The sequence below is a fragment of the Erythrolamprus reginae genome, chromosome 1, assembly GCF_031021105.1.
Source record: "Erythrolamprus reginae isolate rEryReg1 chromosome 1, rEryReg1.hap1, whole genome shotgun sequence".
Classification (NCBI taxonomy): Eukaryota; Metazoa; Chordata; class Lepidosauria; order Squamata; family Dipsadidae; genus Erythrolamprus; species Erythrolamprus reginae.
The window spans coordinates 166,600,425-166,622,348 of record NC_091950.1 but is presented as its reverse complement, the minus strand read 5'-3'; the positions used below and the strand labels follow the sequence as shown (position 1 = coordinate 166,622,348).

General features: G+C 38.0%; 2 protein-coding genes across 3 annotated transcripts in view; one reads left to right on the top strand and one right to left on the bottom strand.

The window, feature by feature from the left end:
* The window catches only part of ZRANB3 (zinc finger RANBP2-type containing 3), an 81,632-nt gene extending 74,247 nt beyond the window's left edge, over positions 1-7,385 (top strand). For both annotated transcript variants that reach the window (XM_070731273.1, XM_070731281.1), the window contains exons 18-21: positions 2,591-2,737; positions 5,106-5,505; positions 6,713-6,844; positions 6,941-7,385. In XM_070731273.1, the coding sequence (XP_070587374.1) occupies positions 2,591-2,737; positions 5,106-5,505; positions 6,713-6,844; positions 6,941-7,039 (778 nt within the window). In that variant the 3' untranslated portion in view covers positions 7,040-7,385. The remainder of the gene's footprint in view (positions 1-2,590; positions 2,738-5,105; positions 5,506-6,712; positions 6,845-6,940) is intronic.
* Positions 7,386-11,026: 3,641 nt separating this feature from the next.
* Positions 11,027-21,924, bottom strand: part of RAB3GAP1 (RAB3 GTPase activating protein catalytic subunit 1) — a 36,983-nt gene continuing 26,085 nt past the window's right edge. The window contains exons 18-24 of the mRNA XM_070731293.1: positions 21,600-21,737; positions 19,115-19,342; positions 18,370-18,466; positions 18,173-18,276; positions 17,809-17,924; positions 17,454-17,556; positions 11,027-11,695 (exon numbers count right to left, since the gene is read on the bottom strand). Of these exons, the coding sequence (XP_070587394.1) occupies positions 11,453-11,695; positions 17,454-17,556; positions 17,809-17,924; positions 18,173-18,276; positions 18,370-18,466; positions 19,115-19,342; positions 21,600-21,737 (1,029 nt within the window). The 3' untranslated portion in view covers positions 11,027-11,452. The remainder of the gene's footprint in view (positions 11,696-17,453; positions 17,557-17,808; positions 17,925-18,172; positions 18,277-18,369; positions 18,467-19,114; positions 19,343-21,599; positions 21,738-21,924) is intronic.

Here is a 21,924-nt window from a genome sequence, read left to right as displayed (position 1 = left end):
TCGCAAGGATGCTTGTGCGCACAGGATCTTGATGATTTTTGGTGCATTTTTTTATGCTTCCACACATGCATGGTAGCAAAGAAATCACCGGAAATTGGCCAAATCCCATGCACGCGATCATCCTCGCATAAGATTATGCTTCCTGTGCATGTGCAGAAGCCAAATATTGTGCAGGAAGCATGCATGCCTGTGCCAGTCACCGGGAGCACCGGTGATGGGGAGCCTTTCACTGGTGAGATACCATCAATATGCAGTTTATACCCAGCTTTACAACTTTTGCCCTGGACCTTAAGGGATACTACAGACATCTTTTCTAATATCTGATGGGGCGGAATAGGATCTGACTTCATTCTACTAAGACAGAATGGCTATGGTTATTTGAACCCTCTGAAGAAAAAGTTCTTTCACCTCTAGTTCTAGGGGCTCTCCTACCCCAAAACACCAGATGCGCAATTTGGGGTCCTCCTAAACTCACAGCTTCTGCTCAAAGAGCAGGTTGCAACCATGGTTAGGAAGGCCTTTGCACACCTTTGGGTGGTGTACCATTTGCACCTCTACTCACCTGGGAGACACTGCTCAGAGTCACTCATGCCTTTGTGACCTCCCCTTTAGACAATTTTAACATGCTTTCTGTGGAACTGCCTCTGAAGAACATTTGGGAATTTTAACTGATGCCCAACGTGGCGTTGCAGGCGGTAAATTGCGCCAGATATGCAGCACATATCACGCCACTTTTGCTTGAGATGCTTTGGTTATTGGTGTGTTTCCAGGTGCAATTCATGGTTCCGGTTGTCTGCTTTAAAGCCCTACAAGACTTGTGACCAGGTTTGATTTTATTTTATTTTATTGGATTTGTATGCCGCCCCTCTCCGTAGACTCGGGGCAGCTAACAACAGTAGTAAACAGCATATGACAATCCAGTATAAACAGTTAAAAGCCCCTATTGTAAAACCAAACATACATACAGACATACCATGCATAAAATTGTAAAGGCCTAGGGGGAAGAGGGTCTCAATTCCCCCATGCCTGGCGGCAGAGGTGGGTTTTAAGAAGCTTACGAAAGGCAAGGAGGGTGGGAGCAATTCTAATCTCTGGGGGGAGTTGGTTCCAGAGGGTCGGGGCCGCCACAGAGAAGGCTCTTTCCCTGGGTCCCGCCAAGCGACATTGTTTAGTTGACGGGACCCGGAGAAGACCCACTCTGTGGGACCTAACTGGTCACTGGGATTCGTGCAGCAGAAGACGGTCCCTGAGATAGTCTGGTCCGGTGCCATAAAGGGCTTGTTGCCTGAGGGATGGCCTTTTTTCCCAAGAATCTACTCATCCAACCCAATCTAGCAGAATGGGCATGCTGCAGATCTCATCAGCAAAGTGATTGCTGGCTAGCAGGGACAAGACAAGCTTTTTCTGCAGTGGCTCCAACTTTATGGAGATTAGAATCAGCCCAACCCTGCTACAGCTTTAAAAACCGGGCTCCCAAACATGGGTGCTGATTGGGTCCTGTTTCCTGGCTGAATTGCTAACTCGCCAAGAATCTTGCCTGACATGTATGTTTACTTTGGATGTTTTTATTGTTTTTATAGTTTTAAAATGTTTTTAATGTCTTAATTGTAATTCATTTTTTGAATTGTAAGCCGACGATTCATTGACTTGAGATGGGCAGCTATAGAAATTGAATAAATAAAAAATCTTAACGAAGTAGGAAAAAAAGTTTTAAAAAGTGGTCCCGGCCCTAAAATAGGACTTTAAAGTCTCATTATTGCTGTTGTGCATATATATCCACAGATTCTACATGGGCTGCTGTTAAAAATCAAGTAGCAGATCATCACTCAATATATTTGCACAGTAGAGATGTAACTTTTTCACCACATATGATGATGATGAGCTTGTGTGAAGCAAATGTTCTACAAATATATCATTTCTTTTTCCAGATTTGAGTGCTAAGACATAACTGCGAATAGAACATAAATAGAACAAGCTAAAATAAAGTTTAGAAAAATTTTAAATGCTGAATACATAATCACTCTTAAGAACATAACAATAAGAAATTCCTCATAATATATTTTTCGGTTTTGGGGTTCAGTTATAAACCTTCAAAATATTAGCAAAGCTTTTTAATTCTCATTCCTAACAAGAATAAAAATTTAAAAATAAGTTTTACCACCCCACCCCAACTAGGCTGCTAAAACAAAGCTTGTTAAGTAAATAGACTATTTCTGAATGTTGAGGATTTGTGGAATCCATAGATCATATCCTAAAAACAGATTTTCTGGTTACCACGTATACAGTACAGAGAAAAATTTTGTTCTGAAATTCAGTATCTGTTTGTTCGACTACTGTTTTTCACATAGCTCCTTCCCAATAGTCTATTTTTCAAATCTTATGAGAAAAAGTTGGATCCAGAAACTAAAATCTGTTTCGTTGTAAGACATCCTTACCTAACATTAACTTTTTAGAAATAATGATGGGTAATCAATGCCATAGTTTGCCCTTGGCAGAGAGGGATCACCTTGTGGGGGGCCATCTGTTTGAAAATTCTGCATCTCAGTTTTTAGCTTTTGCTCAAAGCTAAGAACAGTGTTTAATATTTTAGGTACATGACAAAAGAAGACATTGCCAGAGCTTCACTAACAAAAGCTGACAGCAGTGGCGGTAGCGTTCGTATAATCACAAAACCATCCAGAGAAGTTATAAGAGCCCACGGATCCTCTGTTGGAAAAGAAGACAACCATTTTATAAAGTAAGTTTAGCTGTGCTCTGGAGAAGAAAATAGAAGTACAGTATGACATAAAGCACTTTTATTTTTCTGTTCAATTGTGTACAGCTCTCAGAGGTTGTCTGGACAGGCTCTTGCAGTTTTCTTGGCTAGGTTTTCTTGGCCTAAGATCAACCACCTGGCTTTGTGCCTAGAGCAGAACTAGAATTCCGTCTCCCAGTTTTAGCCTGATGCTTTAATCCATGCACCAGATTGCCTCTGTAATAAAGCAGTTAGACTTGTATAATTGAGAATTCATGCCCAGCAACTTGTGGTTGGAGCCCTCATCTGATAAAGTGAAGTACTAGCACGTTGCATTTTTTAGTGGCAACGTAATGTATTTAAATGACGCCTTAATTTATTGTTGTCCGCTGCCAACATTTTTGGACACAGTAAACATACCAGTCTTTCCTCGTCTCCCACCATAGTCAGTGAAACCAAGCGCTACATACGCTTCGTCATATTTCCTTGTTTTAGCTTCAGGAAACTTATGTTTGTCACATTATCTCCGTCTCTCTCCTCCTTTCTTTTCATCCCTGTTAAATATTTTTCCATAGTGTCTCTTAAGGGTTTGTTATATGCACTTTATATCTCTTACTCTGTGGTGTGTGTTTGTTCAGTGCAAAAAAACCCTACTCCCTGCGGCAGGGGGTCTGTTCCTACTCGGAACCCCTGGTCCAGTCTTGTCCCTCCCTGTGATCATAACTTGGGCATATCCCATCTTGGACTCTCCTTGCAAGTGCATTGGAGAAAGACCGTTGAACTTACCTGAACGGTCTTCTCGATGCACTGCAAGGAGAGTCCAAACCCTCCCGACTCTGGGACCAGGGCTACTGTGGGGGGTTGAGTTGTTTCGTTACAGTTGAATGTTTGAAAGTTAAATCGTTTAATAAATGGGTTTTTGCTTTACTGCTCCTTCGCTTTACTTTAGACTGGAGGGCTAAGGGGGAGGCGGTGCCTGCCTAGTAATTAATATTTAAATTAAAACTCAGTCCCTACCAATCAGACTGAGGAATAACCCATCTTGGACTCTCCTTGCAGTGCATCGAGAAGACCGTTCAGGTAAGTTCAACGGTCTTTCTCCGGGGTCATGTCCCCCCCCTGGCATTGCTGCGCATGCCCCCAGAGGGGGCTGCCCCACTTATTTGAGAAACACTGTGCTATACAGTGTTCCCTCGATTTTCGCGGCTTCGAACTTCGCGAAATGTCTATACCACAGTTTTTCAAAAATATTAATTAAAAAATACTTCAAGGTTTTTTTTCCTATACCACGTTTTTCCCGCCCAATGATGTCATGTGATGGTTGCTAAGGGAATGGGAAATTGCAATTTAGGGGTTTAAAGTGTTAAGGGAAGGCTTGTGATACTGTTCATAGTCAAAAATAGTGTATTTACTTCCGCATCTCTACTTCATGGAAATTCAACTTTCGCGGGCGGTCTCAGAACGCATCCCCCACGAAAATCGAGGGAACACTGTACTGTGATAAGCTTTGTACAGCATAAATATGCAACATTTGAAAGGAGAAGATATGACGCTTGATTTTTAAGGGGCAGGTTAGGAACTCTACAAATATTAACAAAGATAAAGAATGAAAATATTCTAGTCCAAAATAAAATATGCTTAGATTTAATTAAATAAAGGTACGTATATTCAATAATTTCTATTCTCATTTCACAATTTAAAAAATACGAGTCTGATCATTTTTCCAAATGCAGCCCACATAATATGTGGATCAATCCTATTCCTAATTTTATAACTTTCATGGGGACCATAGGCAATTCAGTAATGGTGATGATGTTGTCCGTTCAGTCGTATCTGATTCTTGGCAATTATGTGGGCCAGGTCTCTCCACATATTCTGATCTTACACTATTTTTTTTTTTAGTTGTTCTATGCCCCGCCAGCTTTGATGGTGTCCAGCCACCGTGTTCTTTGGCAGCCTGATTTCCTTTTGTCGCTAACTCTTCCAAATGTAATTGCTTTCTCCAGTGAATGGTACATAATTGAAAGAGGTTGGCACAAATATTTCAATCCAGTGAGGAGGTTGCAATTTAAGCAAGGCTTTCAGTCTTTTTTTTGCAATGTGGGGTGGAGGAGAAGAGCGGATAGTGATATCTGGGTGGTATCAGAATGGGAGATATCTGGGAGGTAAATAATCCATGTTCTTACTTAAATCCACTAGCCCTTACTTGTACAGTTATAATTCAACCATTTTGTTACCAAATTCCTGGGGCTGCTCAAATGAGATAGTACATTGGTCTGCAGATTGCCTACTTCTGTATTAGTGAAACAAATGTAGAAACATAATTTAGGCACTTATTCATTTATTTAGCTTATTATCATTTCTGTTTTAGGTTGCCTTCAAAAGATGGGAGTTGCCCAGATGCCAGTTTAGTCTCTGACCAGATTGTTGCTGTTGAGGAATTTTCATCAAGCAAAGGCTATTTACAGGCGGTCGATAATGAAGGGAACCCACTTTGCCTAAGCTGCCAAAAGCCAACAATCCAGGTTGAGCCAGTGTTGACATGTACCGCCTGGGACACACGATTTTGTTCTCTTAAATGCCAGGAAGATTTCTTCTTCTACACTAATAATAGTTACCTAAGAACTAAAGTTTTTGAAATAGAACATGGGGTTTGCCAGTTATGTGGATTGAATGCCCAAGAACTCTACCTTTGTGTCAGAGATGCCCCAAGGAGTCAATGCAAGGATATTTTGGAAAAGTCTTGGATGTCCAAACTTCCTTTAAAACAGGTGAAATATGTGCCTGGAATACAGGAAATTGTTCTGTGATGGATGGGATGGATGATTTTAGAAATAGAGAACTTTTTAAAAAAATCTTTTGAAAGAAGCAATTTAATCTTTTTCCGATACTCATTTTAAAAGTCTTTTTTCAGGCTTTCCAAAAACCGTTGAAGGAAGTTGCAGTTGCTTGTAGACATCCATGTGCTGATGTTAATGCCAATTCCTAAAACAGCCACAATTCTTCCTCTAGGAAGCCTTAACTTTTCTTTTTTTTCTTTAACTTCTTTTAATAAAAAGGTATTGGACTTGCATGTGTGAAGGTACTTTTTCTGAACTATTTTTCAATGGCTGAATAATTACATTAAAGCTATTTTCATGCAAAAATGCTATTCATGCAATGAAATAATTAAGACTTCATTGTTATTGTTATGCCATAAACATTCGTTATCAGGCCCAAGCGTTCAAATAATGGAAATTGTGCTATTCAAACAGCTTGTTACTCAGCAAGGCTGGCTGCTCTCTAAATATAGCAGATATAAGCAGTAGTCCTAAATCATATTCCTTTTCAAAGTGAATTAAATTTATTTAATTTAAATTTTTGCAGAGACAATATAGCTGATCAAAACAAGGCTAGGAAAAATATGTATTTTGGGGGGTGTTGTGCCTCAAAAATATTCGATAATACTATTTATTGTTGTATAGGTTTTCAATTACCAGTTTTGACATCATAGTGACAAATATTTGATGGCAGAGTTTAGCAACTATCCCATATGAATCTGAGTCTAACAGTGTTATCAGCTCTGCTAGATTTCATTTCCAAGTCTTAGATCGCCAATGTACTTCATTTCCTGTTTTTAGAATGAAAGATGGCTATCTGACTAACTTTTTGAAGATAGATTAACAATTATATAATTATGATGTGTATTTGCTCTCTTTTATTACCAGTTTAAAAATTAAGAACAAAGCTGATTTCCCTATGTTTGGTCTTCACAGCTGTGACTTAGTGATATTTGAATTGTGTTTTCCTCTAATTAGCACTGCTATTCTCCTGGAATAATTATTATTTCTGAAGCACATAACAAATTGATTGACTAAAAGCAACAAAAGCATTTTGGAAGGAAGATATATAAGTAAAGGGCTTATTTCCGAACATATATGACTGCCACTGTTTTATTTCATATATGACTGCCACTGTTTTATTTCTGTTTTATTTCAGTTAAATGAAATTATTCTGAACCCAACTGAAGGCCATTTCTGGCAAGTGGATCATATCAAGCCAGTTTTCAGTGGGGGTGGACAGTGTACTCTTGAAAACTTCCAAACACTATGTACAGTTTGTCACAAGGAGGTAAGTAGAGGATGCAACAACAAAATTTCATAAACTTTCAACATTAAGAAATGGATTTCATTTGATTTTTTTTCTTTGTTCTTTGTATATTTACAGAGAACAGCAAAACAAGCGAAAGAAAGAAGCCAAGTTAAAAAACAATGTGCTGCTTCAAAATATTCATCAGACATCACAAAGTTTTTTGTAAAATTATGAAAAGGTTTGATGAAATGGATGTTTGTAATATTTCTTAGTACAGCTCATTAAGAAAACATCATGTAAGAAATGTTTTTAAAGCTTTAAGTATCTATACATGTTTTTTCCTTCTAAATTTCCAATTTAGAAAACTGAAGATTTCTTTTACAAATTGTTAGCAAGGTCCAAGCAATTATTTAAAAACTTGGTACTGTAGCACTACTAGTGCATTTTTATTAACATTTGTTCCACAACTGTGGAACTCATTGAAGGGTAGGTTATACACATCATCATCTGGGTAACAATCCTTGCTGTTAAAACAAAAGTATCATTAATAAAATTAAACATGTACGTTAGTTCATCTAAATATAAACTCTGGCATTTTTACATTAACTTTTTTCTAATTTATATAGACTGAAAAATACAGGAACCATTTTTGACGTATCAATGTAAAACTGGCGAAATATCGTTTCCATCAAGACTAACATTCAAAGCTGATAGGATTTGGTATCATCTGATTGCTATATTAACTACCAATAATTTTTCTAGAGGGCGGAGCCAGCGTCCAAATGGGACGATTGCTCCCCATGAAGGCTCTGCGGGAAGGGCCGAACCCCAGCTGATCAGGGACCTTAATTAGGGTTGGAGCCGGTCAGGTGAGCGGTGAAGAAGGGAAGCACATTGTGGTGAGCTGTAGAGGGTTGTTGCAGACCCTTAGGCAGCCACAGCCCAGCTTACCGGCCATCGGCTCTTTCAGAGGCGATTGGAACACCATTAGTCCCGACGACGAAAGCTTTGAAATAAAAAATGGAAGATTGGAGTCATTTGGGTGAGAACACTTTTCTAATAATATCAGCGGAGGAAAATATATTTTAAAGAGTGGGAATAAAATTTTGTAATATATTTTTAAACTTTGGACCATAAATTAAAAGGATCGCAAAAAGAGGAAGTGGAAATCTGGTCCGGATCTGGATTCAAGCATTGGAAAAAGCTTTGTAAAATAAAAGATTTTACTCTAGACTAATTTAAGGATAAAATCTTTGCCCACTAAAACATTATAATTAATTATTGGACTATTATATTTTACTTTTATTATTGGAATGTTTTACAGCTTTCTCTGTCCTTTTCGATATTGTGTTGAAATGTTGTAGCAGACATATTTAAATACAGTGACATCTAGTGTCTGTTTGCCTTGGAGCACAGCTGGGGATTATGTAACTCTTGTTTTGCTTTACATTTGAGATATGTACTTGTTTTGAATTGAAGAGTGTACCATATATGAAACTTGATTGTTGTGGCTGCAAACATACCGCTTTCTACTACTTGGAGATTGCTTTTCTTTTATATTTTTAAATTGATGCTCTGAACTATATTTTGGAGTTTGGCTGTTGTTGTTTTTCCCCTCTATTATTACTTTTTGGCAAATAATTGGATTAGGGCAAGAAGAGCCTGAAGATTTGGAACCTTTTAAACTTTTTCTTCTTTTTATATATATTTCTCCTCTTTTTTTAGAATTGCTTGTCCTTTTTCATTTTTGGATCTCCCCATTTCTTCTCCATTTAAAACTTTTGGCTCTCTCCTCATTTTTTTCCCTTTTCTTTTTTCCTTTTTTTTTTTGGTACTGATATTGGATTATTTTTTCATTTTTTTCTTCTTTGTTTTTTCTTTTTCTCTCTTGAGTTTTGTATTTTCTTTTTTGTTCTCATAACAGTTTTTAATGGGATTAATTTTGCTGCCTTTTTTTACTCCTTTTCATTGACTAAACCATTATACCACACCATAAATTGGATTACAAATATTTGCCAATATGTCAAAAAAGATACCATCATACCTCTCTTCATCATCTGCTCAATCAACGCAAAGTCCGGCTTAGAAATCAACCACGCAGGGCAACAAAGCCAATATGGAATTAAAACAGATGAAAGCTCTGCTTCAAGATGTTAAATCATACATTTTTGGCAAAATGGAGGAGAGGATAGGCAAAGTAGAAGAATAACTGAAAGAAATGAGAGGCTTGATGGAAAAAAATAAGCAACGTGTGCAGAAAGCAGGAGTTCAAGAGAATAAACAAAGATATGAGAGGTGGACATTTGCTTAGCAGATATTTGACAGAAGACAAAAAAAGATAAATATAACCTCAGAGATGGATCATTCAGAATATTATCTACGGTTCCAGAATGTGATAGAAGAGAAAGAATAAATTTTTGTGAAGAAAATGGATGAAATGCTGGCGGTTGTAATGTGTGAAAATAAAGAAAAAGTATTGAATGACATTGATGAAATTTAAGGGTGAACACAAGATATGCGATAAGAAATCGCTGCTAAAAGAGGTCCACATAAGATTTACAAAAAAGACATGAACAGAACTTCTACAACAATTGAGAAATACAACTCTTGAATATAAGGACAAAAAGATTGTAGTACAGTATTGAAACAAGTACCAAGAAAAGTTAGAGACCTAAGAAGAGACTATCAATTTCTGAGCAAAAAATTCATTGAAAAAGGAGTCAACAAAGAATAAGACTGGATACAATTGGTGAAGCGTAAACTTTTCATAGCAAGCACTTTACTATGAAAGGGAGAATGAGAAGAAATAAAGATACATAAGGAGGAGATACAAGACGAGGAACTAGAAGGAGCAACAGCCATGGAGTTAACAGAGCAAAGGGATATGAGGAGAACTAGATCAGCCTAAGAGATTAAAATAAAACAGAAATTATGGATAATGAGATTAAGATGGTTTCTATGAACATAAATGGATTGAACTCAGCGATGAAAAGGAGAATTTGTAATAAATTTTAAATTAAAATGGACATTTTCTGTTTATTTATTTATTTTATTTATTAGATTTGTATGCCGCCCCTCTCAGTAGTACATATTAGAAAACAACATAAAATTGTCAGAATGTGAGCGACTGGGAGAACTATACCTGACATTAGCAGATCAAAGTAAGAAAGATCTTGTATTGTATATAGAAAAAATAGCTTCAAGGAGTATATATACTGATGAAGATGGAAGAATTTTAATGGTAGAAATAGTGATGAATAATAACAAGATATTACTTGTTGCAATCTATCCACCTAATGAGAATCAAGATAAGTTTTATGCTAACTTACATAAGAAATTAGTTAAATTACCGTAGATTATGAAAATATATGCATGTTGGGAGATTTCAATGTTATTGTACGGGTAGACATGGACTATAAAACAAAACCCAAAGGAAAAAAATTCCCAAAATCCTTTTTCAATATGGTGGATGAATTGAACATATTTCACACATAGAGACATAAGTACCCAACTGAAAAACCTCTAGACACATTGTCTTGGTCAAGGATTGATATGATCCTGATGTCCTTAGAAATGTCAACCAATATACAATACATGAACATTGAAACAGGCATATGGGCTGACCATAACCCAATAATGGCAATCTGGAAAGGGAAGAGGAAAAGAAGTAGATGGACATTAGACCAGGAAGTTTAAATGAAAAAGAATTTCAAAAACATATAAGAAAAGAAATTGATTTTTTCTTCAAAGAAAACAACAGGCGATATATCTTTACAGACTATATGGGACATAGCTAAGGCGTATTTTAGAGGACTGACAATAGCCTACACTGCAAAAAGAAATAGAAAAAATATTTATTGGAATTGAAATCACTCAAGGCAAGGTTTAGAGGGAGAAAGGAAGTAGTTGGAGAAAGGAAGAGATGGAGTGGAGAGAGGAAGGAAGGAGAGAAGGGAAGGTAAGTAGATGGAAGAGTTGGAGAGAGTGAGAGGGGAGTGAGGAGACTGACAAATTTATTAATATGATAGAGGTGAAGATAAGAAAATATAAGAAATTAGATAGAATTATGTCACTTATTGATATTTTTTAAAGGTATATATTGATACAGTTATGGATGTGGAGTTAAAAAAATAAATATTGGGGGGGGGACTACCAATAATTTTCCTGACGATACGGTATCATAAAGCAGAATTATTTAAATAAATACATTGCCAGCCAGGCCACAATGAAGTGAATTTTATTACATATATCTATGTTTGTACAGCTGTAAACAATTTAAATCCACTAATTTATTAGGTTTCTAATCTACTCACTTTACATGAGCATAAAACTTAACAAGGCTACAGAGCAGGATTGAGTAATTTAATTTACACTTAATAATACACAGTTCTCTGATATTTTCATAATCATTGTAAAGCATTTTTTTTTTGAAGAGGAATGGATTGTTAAGTAAAGATGGGTAATCCTCCAACATCAATAGACAAGGGGCTTTCATGGAAAAGATAAACATCCCATAAATGTTATGCATATGAAGACTGTTTCACATAGGCATTACTCTTGAATATGATCTTCATTTCTAGGAGACTGGATAAACATCTCTTTGATGGACTTGCTTGGGTGAAAACGTTGCTAGAGTGGATGTTAAAATCAGAAGAATGTTGTGTCGGATGAGAAAGCACCCGCAAGTCGGAAATCATCTTTTGTAAGAACACTGTACATCCGCTGAGGCAAAGATTTAGAGTAAGGAGCAGGCCGTGGCACAGTTGTACGTAAAATAACCTCACGTCCTGCAGGGGCTGGAAAATCCGAACTCATTCCAGAATTCAAACGTTTTTCATCCATAGAACCTGATCTTTTCAGTTCTTCCTCATAGGGCATCAGTGGAGCAACCTAAAAGAAAGAGAAGCCTTTTAGCACTGAACCGTTTTACTGGATTCGTATTTGTTTCTGAGATAGATACGCTAGCATAAAAATGTAACAGTCAATAACTATTAAGTGTGACAAAGCACAACATTGACTGGAATATAAGCTTAAAGAAAAAGCATTTGTTCTATTGAGTTTCTGCTTAAGAAATTGACTAATGCTGATATAAACACGTAAAATATATGTTCTGTACCCACAAGATCAACTCAGTGAAAAGCCAAAAGGAAGCTTTAAACAACTTCACGCTGATCTGTCCAACAAAGAAAGCAATTTCTGTTATGAAACAACAGGCATTTGAACACTGATTCAATCAAATGATAAAACTGGACTGAAATTATTTTGCTCCGACTTTCTCAGTGGTGGGATCTGTAACCAGAGAAACCAACTCTAACTAGATCTGGTATCAGGATGTCATCCATTAATCAGACATTTTAATCCATCTATTCTATGCTGATCCTATCACACCTAAATGAAATTTTAAATTGATTAGCTACTGTGCTTGAATAGTGTTTCTACTCAACCATCAAACTATGAGTGCTCCTTGGTTCAAATTAACTGTCCAACTACTTCACACAATAATAATGTACTACTATGAAAATGTGGGGATTTTTTTATTTCAATATTGAAGAGGTAAGAATTGGAAAAAAGAAAAGTTCCATGGACAATATAGCTGCAAAGCAAATGGAAAACAAATTACTATTACTTTTATTCAAGCCAAGTGATGAACCTACAATGTGTATTTTAATACTATGGCAGTTTTGTGCTTGAAATGCAAACATGTAAGACACAGCTATCTTAAATAAAAAAATAAGCTGAAAGTTATATACACACACAAAAATTCCCTCAAGTTCTAGAAACCCATTTGATGCATCCATTTCAACCATTTCCTTGGTACTCTGGCGATGTCAAAGCTCATAACTTAATTTTAAAAAATGTCAATGCTTTAATTATGCAAATAAGCAGTAGTTGAGCCATATGCTATGCTGCTACAGCCTTCATACCCATGCAGCATCTATATGAAATTAGGCAGATGACTAGAAAGAGGGAAAAATCTAATTACCTCCTCAGATGATTCAGTCAGCTGGGTAAGAAAGAGAATCAATGGTGAAAGGCAAGTCAGAGATGACTCACATAGGGTTAAACAGAGGGGCAGCAGCCTTACAATCTATTTGTTGCTATGCACAGAAACGGATAAGCACTCCGAACACAAAACAGCTAAAACAAACTGATACTGACTGGTATCGTTTCCCTGAAAATAATACATGTCCTCACAATAAGGCCAATCAGGCTTTTCAACCCATGCACTGAAATAAGCCCTGCCTCCCACAAATAAGCCCCTCCTAACTATTCGCTGGGAAAGGGGGGGGACATGTCGGGAACCACTCTTTGTGGTAGGCACTCTTGGCCAGGACAGCGAGAGCAAGCAAATGGTGGGTGCGAAACACCCACCATTTGTCTGCATGCTTCACACAAGAAATCTTTCTTCCAAGCTGTGCCAGAAATGAGTCTTCATGAGACTCATTGCACCTGTGCAGCCCCTTGGAGGGAAAGGGAAGAGATTTCTTGCTTTCAGAATGCAGCCAAAAGGTTCCTTCTCCTGGTGCTGTGTCTTAAGTGCACTTCCCCCCGCCACACCGAGACAGAAGGGGGGATGTTTAGAAGAGACAAGGAAGCCTGTGCCTGGCTCTTTCTGCTATTGAGCCCAGCTTCCTCAGGCAATCTGTAAGAGTTTTTTCTCCCTCACTTTGTTCGGAAGCAGGGGAGGGTCAATGGATGCAACACTGAGGAACGTGACAAGAGTACGTGTCCCATATAGCAGTGATTTTCAACCTTTTTTGAGCCGCGGCACATTTTTTACATTTACAAAATCCTGGGGCACACCACCAACCAAAATGACACTCTAACACAGTACATATTACACATATAGTTAATAATATAGTTAATAAGGTCAAATACACCATCAGGATAGACATAACCAGCTGAGGCTTTATCTAGTGGTGGCAACATTACCTCCAGTCCTGACTAGGATTAGAAATAGGGACCATGGGGAGGAGTAGCAGCTTCAACTACTTGCCACGGCCACACAATGACAAGTGTGTGGCAGCCCGAGCGGGGACCTTCCTGGGTGTGGATGAGAGGCGGACTGGTATTGGTTCATCGCTAGTGGTCGGGATGAATCCTAGAAGGTGATTGGTCAGTGAGCGTTCCCTGTGCCTCCACTCTTCCTGTCACCGATAGCTGGAGGGATTGTGAGGGGAAGGTTTATGTTCAAATGGAGGCAGCGGATAAATGGCCTCCGCAGGCCGTATCTAGCACACTGGCCGTAGTTTGGGGACCTATGTTTAATTTCCCCACAGCACACCTGATCATGTCTCACGGCAGACTAGTGTGCCATGGCACACTGGTTAAAAAACACTGCCATATAGGACTTGAATCTCATGGCCTGCCCCACCCAACATGCCACCCCCAAATTGCGCTCCACCACGAGATATTGATCCTATCTGACACTTGTAGTTCCATCGCGTTCCTTGGTGTTGTGTTCAGAGAAGCCTACTGTAAAAGAAAACTTACGAGTTCGAGAAGTTTGATTGAACTTGCAAGGAATTTCTTTTACAATGGGCTTCTCTGGACCCACCACCGAGGAATTTGATGGAGCTACAAGTGTCAGGTAAGATGTGTGTCTTGCATCCCAACGTGTCCCACTTGCCAGAAATGAGTCTCTATGGGACTCGTCATGCCACCCCTGCTGCCTTGTGTAGCAGGACTCTCCAAGGCTTGTGCTGTTGCATGCACGAATGGCATCAGGACCCCAGCTGTGCTGTATGATGAAGCTCGTGGCAGTCCTACAGTTTGTGCATGCAGTGGCACAAGAAGCCTTGCAGACTCCTTCATGAGGTGGCGGTGGCAGGCCAGCCGCTCAGCCAGCGCGAAGAACTGGGAGGGGAGGTAGGGGTGATGGGACATCCCCCAAATAATAAGCTACCCCCAATAATAAGGCCAAGGCCATATTTTGGGGTTCAAAAAAATATAAGCCCTGTCTTATTTTTGGGAAAACACGGTACAATGTAAATAATAAATTAAATCAATATAGTCAAGTCCATTCGACTTTGCCATGAAGCAGTCATATAACCTATTTTCTATCCAAGTTCAGTAATTGATGGAGTCAGGATTTTCTGATCTCTGTAGCTACCTATTTACTTCTAGGATTTCTAAAGGGAATTCCTTCAAACATGCATTCTACTTCTATGAATCGAATCACAGGACAAGTAGGCAACCTATGCCAATATAGTCTTTGTGCATTAAGGTCCCTGCAGGAGATTGTATCAATGTTTTTTGTATTAATCCAATAGTAAGTTTTATCAAAGAACATTACAGGTGGTCCTCAATTTACAACGGCAATTGCTATCTATGCAGTGCAACTATAAAGTGAAATGGCAATGGCAATCCTTCCAGTTCCGATAACTGTTGTTAACCAAATCCCACAGTTAATAAGCAGAGCCAATTTCCTTCTGGCTTCCCACAACTAAAGTTAAATGGGGAAGCCAGCAGGAAGTTGAAAGACCCAGACTGGCAGTCAAGTAAGTGGCTGCTGCTGAGTGGCGGAGGAAGCAAATGTGTGCTTGGGGAGGGTGCAAGATGTGTGTTAGGGATAAAGAGTGTGCAAGAAATGTGGGGAGAATGACACGGGTTGGGACGGTATGCAAGAAGAAAGACCAGTGCTTGAGGGGCTTGTGCAAAAGGTGTAGAAGACATGGGGAGGATGCATGGAGGTACAGCATAATGAATGAAGTAAGAGATGGGGAAGATGCATAACAGATACAAGAGTGAGGAAGAGGTGCAAGGGAAGTAATTTCAAAGAGTTACTGACTGAATACTGTCAGGTTTCATAGTTCTCGATCTATGACTATTCAGTCAAGTTAGCTCTTTGAATTCTGATGGTGCTGAATGAATTGTATGGATTATGAATAGCAGTCCCAGCAGCCCTATGTGCATAGTCTGCAATCTACCCATACACATCTGACACCTTCAGCATCGTGACTCCTATTGCAGAATTTTATTTTTATTTTATTTTGTCTTAATGACCCTGTAATCCCTTGCATTGGAGTGGAGTCAAAGCAACTGAATGGAGCCGATTGTGTACTGGCTGGATGCCCTTCCTGTCACCAATGCCAAATTCACAGCAGATATATACTCATTGTGCCCAGAGAGAGAAATATCTGCTGCTACCTAGGATCAAACTCGCAGCCTCTTGATTGTGAGGCCAGAGCTCCACCTCTAGGCCATTGCACCACTCAAACCCAATCACAGAAATGTCTGGGTAAATTATGAGAAGCTACCTATTTGGGGCTTATTTTTAAAGGGCTGTTTTTAATATTAGCAATATATTAATATTGGAATATGATGTCATGGTAAAATGGGTTACAGCAGTTCTATGTGATACATCGATTTTTGTTCTAACAAATAACCCAGCATAACAAGCCATGCTGTTAAGTACTCAGAAATCATTAAAATTCATTTCAGATAACTACAGATTAACAGAGAGCAAACTATTAGTATTGGATGCAGTATCTAGATAACATTATAAAAAGATGCATTTGGAAGGATCCAAAAGACCCTAGACAAGGAGAAGCAAAGAATCCAGAAAGATGCTATATTTATCTATTATATCTAAACCAAAATAAGCCACTTACATGCAACGGTTAATCTAGGAATGAGGAGAACCAAGTTGATATCCCTTCCTATTCATGAATCTTATGGCTGGGTTAGTCACGCTCTCAGATCGACCCAATTCAAGAGGTTGGGGAGAAAAAAAATAACCTCAAGAAGGTAGCAGAGAAAACAAGAAACAGCTGGGGGGAATTATACAGATTGCCCTGAATTCCTTGCATTGCAAGTCACAGAGAAAATATAAGACCATCATAGTAGAGTTGAAACCAGTATAGATTAGTGGAGAAGGTGGGAATACAGCATAAGATGACTTCCTGCACCAAACAGCAGTATTTTTTGCTTTAAATTTCTGGTCACTATTTTAAATCATTCTGTTAAGGCTTATTTCTTCCCTCTTATAAGTGACCACTCACGTTTTCTTAAGTTTTCACGTCATCTCATACTTTTTCCATTTTTCAGGAACTACTGTAGGTAGCTCTTTAATTCTGTCCCCTTACTGGTGCCATTACCTAATCTATCAAGTTGTTTCAGTCCTGGTCCTAAACCAATACCACAAAGTGAGATGAATACAGGTACATTTTACAAGCTATCATTGTATAGTATGATGCCACCCCTGCTGCCTTGAAAATCAATCACTATTACCAAAGGCAAACTTGATCTTGTTCTGACATTCCCCAAAACAGTATCACCAATATCAAATTTTTTGAAACAATGTGCATTAATGTGCCATATTACATTAAAATATAGCAATCTGTTGGAATTTTTGTAAATATTTCATACAAACTACTTCCTGAAAAGAACAGGTTTTACCGTTTGCTTATTTAATTGGAAATTTAACACAGAAATTATATTTCAACCCGGCTCTATTTCATGTAACATTAGTTAATTTTTAAATATCCATGCAATTTGGTTATTTTAGGTAGAACAGACTATCACAGCTATTTTTCTGGAAAAAGTGTTATTATGCAAATACAAATTTTCAAAATCTGGCATTAGAGTATTATAACAAACAGAACAATTGTTTTGTAAGTATATCAGAAAAACTAAGCCACCTTACCCTTTGTGCATTCACAAAAAGTTTATGAATTATAATACCAGCAGGCCCTCTTCCGGCACCAAGGACTGATACTTCTGGTTGTTCCAGAAAAGAATTTACAAATCTGTCAGCACAGAAAAAGTGGGAGGAAATATATCAGCAAAAGAAAAATCATTTTACGCAGACTGTTTTTTAAAAAATAACACGAAAACTGAAAGCTCTGAACCGATATTCACATTCACTAGAAAATTTTCAATTGATATTCTGAAGAAATAATTCAGGTTGTTTTATTTATGATTGAAAATCTTTCTTGTAACAGTTTAATTCCCTTTAAGGGAATTTTATCCATGCGAGTTTATCATAACAAGTCACTTACTTTTCTAGATCTTTGCGTTCTTCTTCTTTAGTACATTTTTCTATTCCAAATTTTGCTTTTAAAGACCTTGCCCGAGCAATAGTGGCTTCCACATTCATAATTTGGCCAATGATTTCCTGGGAAAAGCCAAAAAAATATTTCTCTACTTGTCATAAGTCACATATTTCAAAGCTTTATTCAAGCTTTTATCAGATATATAGATTCAATAGAATTTTGCAGAATCGCTCATTCTCTCCTCTCACATAATCAAGACAACTACATGTAACCTTTTTCCCCCCTGTGATTATCATAAAATATTTATTGAAGAGCTAACATTTAAAAAAAATTATTTCTTGGATATTATTAAGAAAATGAAATTCCTTACTTCTAGTTTTTTGTCCTCTGGATTTGGGAACCGGAGAACTTTACTGGAATGGCTGGTTATCTGCTTAATTATCTTCCTTACTAGCCCAATATCTTCCAGAGATTCTGTTGGGAAGAAAAAGGCCCGTGAAGTACATTGTAGTAAAAGCACCCTATTTTTACTTGAAATATACAACCTTGCTTGTTGAAATTATTTACCTTCTTCTTTTACCTTGAGTACGGCTGCGTGGATGACACAAGAAAGAAGATGCCTTGCAAGATCAGCTGGTTTCTGTATGGCTAAATAGTGTAGAACCTGAAGATAGAGTATGTCAATTAGATTGCCATAATCTTGCTGCAGAATTAACAACCATCTCTCAAGGCTTCAAAACTGAAGGTTGCCTCATGTCCTTTCTTAAGCATTCAATCAAAAAGCCACTTTCTCAAGTTTCTAAAGGGGAGGGGCCCACCATCTGAAGGTAAATTTATCAACTTTATTTATTTATTTATTTATTGAAAGACAGCATTTGCATGAAAAGGTGATGAAAGACTGGGACAAAAGCCAAGAGAGAGAAATATACTGTACTTATCATTTTAAAAGGAAAACAGGCTCAAGATCAAAAGTAATTGAAAGTTATTCTCTTACTTCATGTCTTTGTGAATAATTTATTTACATGCTTCCACATTTAAAGTGGTTGCCAATTTAGACGATTATCTTTTCAAATGCAACATGCATTATCCAGTCTTACTTTAAAAGTGACCTGCATAGTTGGTTGACATTATGAGCAACACTACAGAAATTCCATACAAATCCATTACAACAAAAATAAACTAAGCTAATAAATGAAAGTTCCTTTAATAGATTTCCCAGAGTTTATACTAGGATGGGCACTATGGAAGCTTTCAGATCTTGCAGAATTAAAATGGAAATGTCACAGGAATTCCCCTGAGCCTCTTTTTTTACCTTCTCTGCCTCACGGGTGTCGTCAAAAAGGCGCCTCTGCCTCCTTGCTGGAATAGGCTTCGCGGTTTCCCATGCTTCAACCCACATGTTACTTGGAATTTTCATTCGGGCACTCAGCTCTCCCTTGATGACTACATCCCCCTTTTCATCCACAGTTTCCTCTTCAATGTAATCCCGGGGCGAATACCATCTCACAAAATCTTCCAGACAACAACCAGGGTTGGCAGCCTAAGAGGAATGGGAAGGGAGGGGGAAAACATGCTTATTTATATATGGGCCATGGTTGTTGAAACTTGAACGAAGAGTTGTCCTGGGCCGCATATAAAATAACATGTTAATATACATTAAAAACTTCATTTAGTTTTTAATCATATTGTGAGGTTGTATTAGTAGATATCCAGGGCCACACCTGATATGGATTTTCTAGACAATTCTATTTTGAAAAATAAGAAAACATAAAGGACAATTGAAGACATTATACAGTGACACACTCATCTTTTAAGGCCTGAACATGAAACATTCAAAATGATGGCCCGACTTCCTAACATTGTAATTTTCAACTCGTCTAAGATAACCCTACATGTGACTATTGCTTATATATTTGCAAATGGCTATATAACACATATACATCAGATCTAGGTTTGATTTTTTTACAATGACTCCAACTTTTCAATGTAAAGCTTATTCTGATCACTGGTAAGTTTGTAATGTATTTAAAATTAAGGTTATTTCAAAAATTGGAGTTTTTAAAAATCTCAACTGCCTTCTGTACCATAAGAAGGCGACCTGTAGCCTTTCAGATATTGATGAACTGCAATTCCATGATTCCTTCACCATTGATTGGAAGGGCTGGGACTGAGGGAACATTCCAATGCATTCCAAACTGGAAGGGCACAATGTATGCCATGGATATAAAAACAAATGTTTTTATCATCATTTTGCTCTTTAAAATATAGATGGTCCAGTTGCCCAAATAGGATCTACATTGGGGTCCCCAATCCTTTGGACCTCAGGGACCATCAAGGTCATAATTTTAAATCCCACGGACCACCAACTTCATAATTTTAAATCCCATGGGCCCTAATTCAAAATTTTAAGTCCCACAGACTACTAATATATATATTTTAAATATATATACATTTGCTGATGCCGCACTACAGCAGAGGGAAGCAGCTAGACAGAATCTAACATGTTTTTTCTCTTAAGCCTACCACCTGGAGGCCTTGCAGAAGGAGAGATGTAGGCCTGAAAGGCGGCTGAAACTGCCCCCCCACAGACAGCTGTTGGCTGAGAGCAGTGAGTTTTTAGTTTACCTTCCTGTTCCAGCTCAAGTGGCTTGCACCACTATACTCAAAATGTGGTTTGTACTCCGCCTTAAGAGTGAGGACTGGTATGTGGGCAGGGTGATGTTGGGTGATGCAGCCTTGTGTTCCCACACAGGGCCTGAATTAATTGCTCTTGGCCATATCCAACCGGAGGGGGAAAGATTTCTGCACGGACCACCAAAATTTTCTCGTGGCCCACCAGTGGTCTGTGAACCACCTGTGGTCTACATTATTGTAAAATGGGAGTCTAGGATAGGATCCAGCTTCTACTTCTATATATTTTTTAAATAAAAGTGGGGATTGTTGATTGCAATGTATTTTATGACCTAGTTTCTCTTCAAGTTTCTAATTGTTTACTATGCCAAAGAATATGAACTACAAGTAGGTGTTAAAATATAATAGACAGCTGCTGTAAGATTTAACATTAATAATGGGCACATAGCTTCTGCTTCTTTCAAGTTCCAATTAAACTACACTTAATTCACATAAAAGACAGTCGAACAGTCCATAAACATATTTTTGATCCAAATAAGCATAATTTGGATAAGAAAGCTTATCAAAAACAAAAAGAGTGAGAGAATGTTGACTGATATTAACACAGACAACTGGCAATGAATATTTTCCTGAACAAAAAAGCCAAGTAACAAACATGCTAGAGAACCCACCACATTTCTCATTTACAGCATGTCAAATACAGATGGCAGTGGAACAAAGATTAATAAGCACAATTGGAAAAAAGATAGAAAATATGTTGCACGAGTTGCTTATGCTACTGTACAGGTAGTCCTCAACTTACAACCATTTGTTTAATCACTGTTTGAAGTTACAATGGCACTAAAATAAAAGTGAGTTAAGCCTGTTTTCACACTTATGAGCACTGTAGCATTTTGTGCTCACGTGATCAAAATTTGGATACTTGGCAAATGCTTCATAGTTTTGACCCGTGCAGTGTCCCAGGGTCATATAATCACCTTTTGCAACGTTTTGACAAAGTAAAAAAGCAAATGGGGAAGCCAGATTTACTTAACAACTGCGGTAAAATAGGTAAAACTCACTTAACAACTGTCTCACTTAGCAGCAGAAACCTGGGGCTCAAATGTAGTGCTAAGCTGAGGACTACCTGTATTCATTTCATGATGACCTTGGCAATCTGTGCCTACTTTGAAAGATTCCATATCTGAGAGCAAGCAAGCACTTTGCATGCGAGCTCGAAGATGAGCTCCTTCTGCTGACGTTCCCAGCTTAGCCAATACTTCGGACTGTTCTTCTAACAGATCTTCTGTCATAGGAGCCGGTTCCTGAACAAGTAGAGAGAGAGAGGAACTGCTGTTAAGACTTTTTATCTCTTATTAGGTAACAAAAACAATGAACAAAAAAATTGAATGTGGCTTCCACATGCTTAGGACCTGTTATTCAACTTCTGTATTCCAAAGCCAGATGAATCAATCCAAAAGCTAATACTTTCTGAACGCAAATACAATTAAG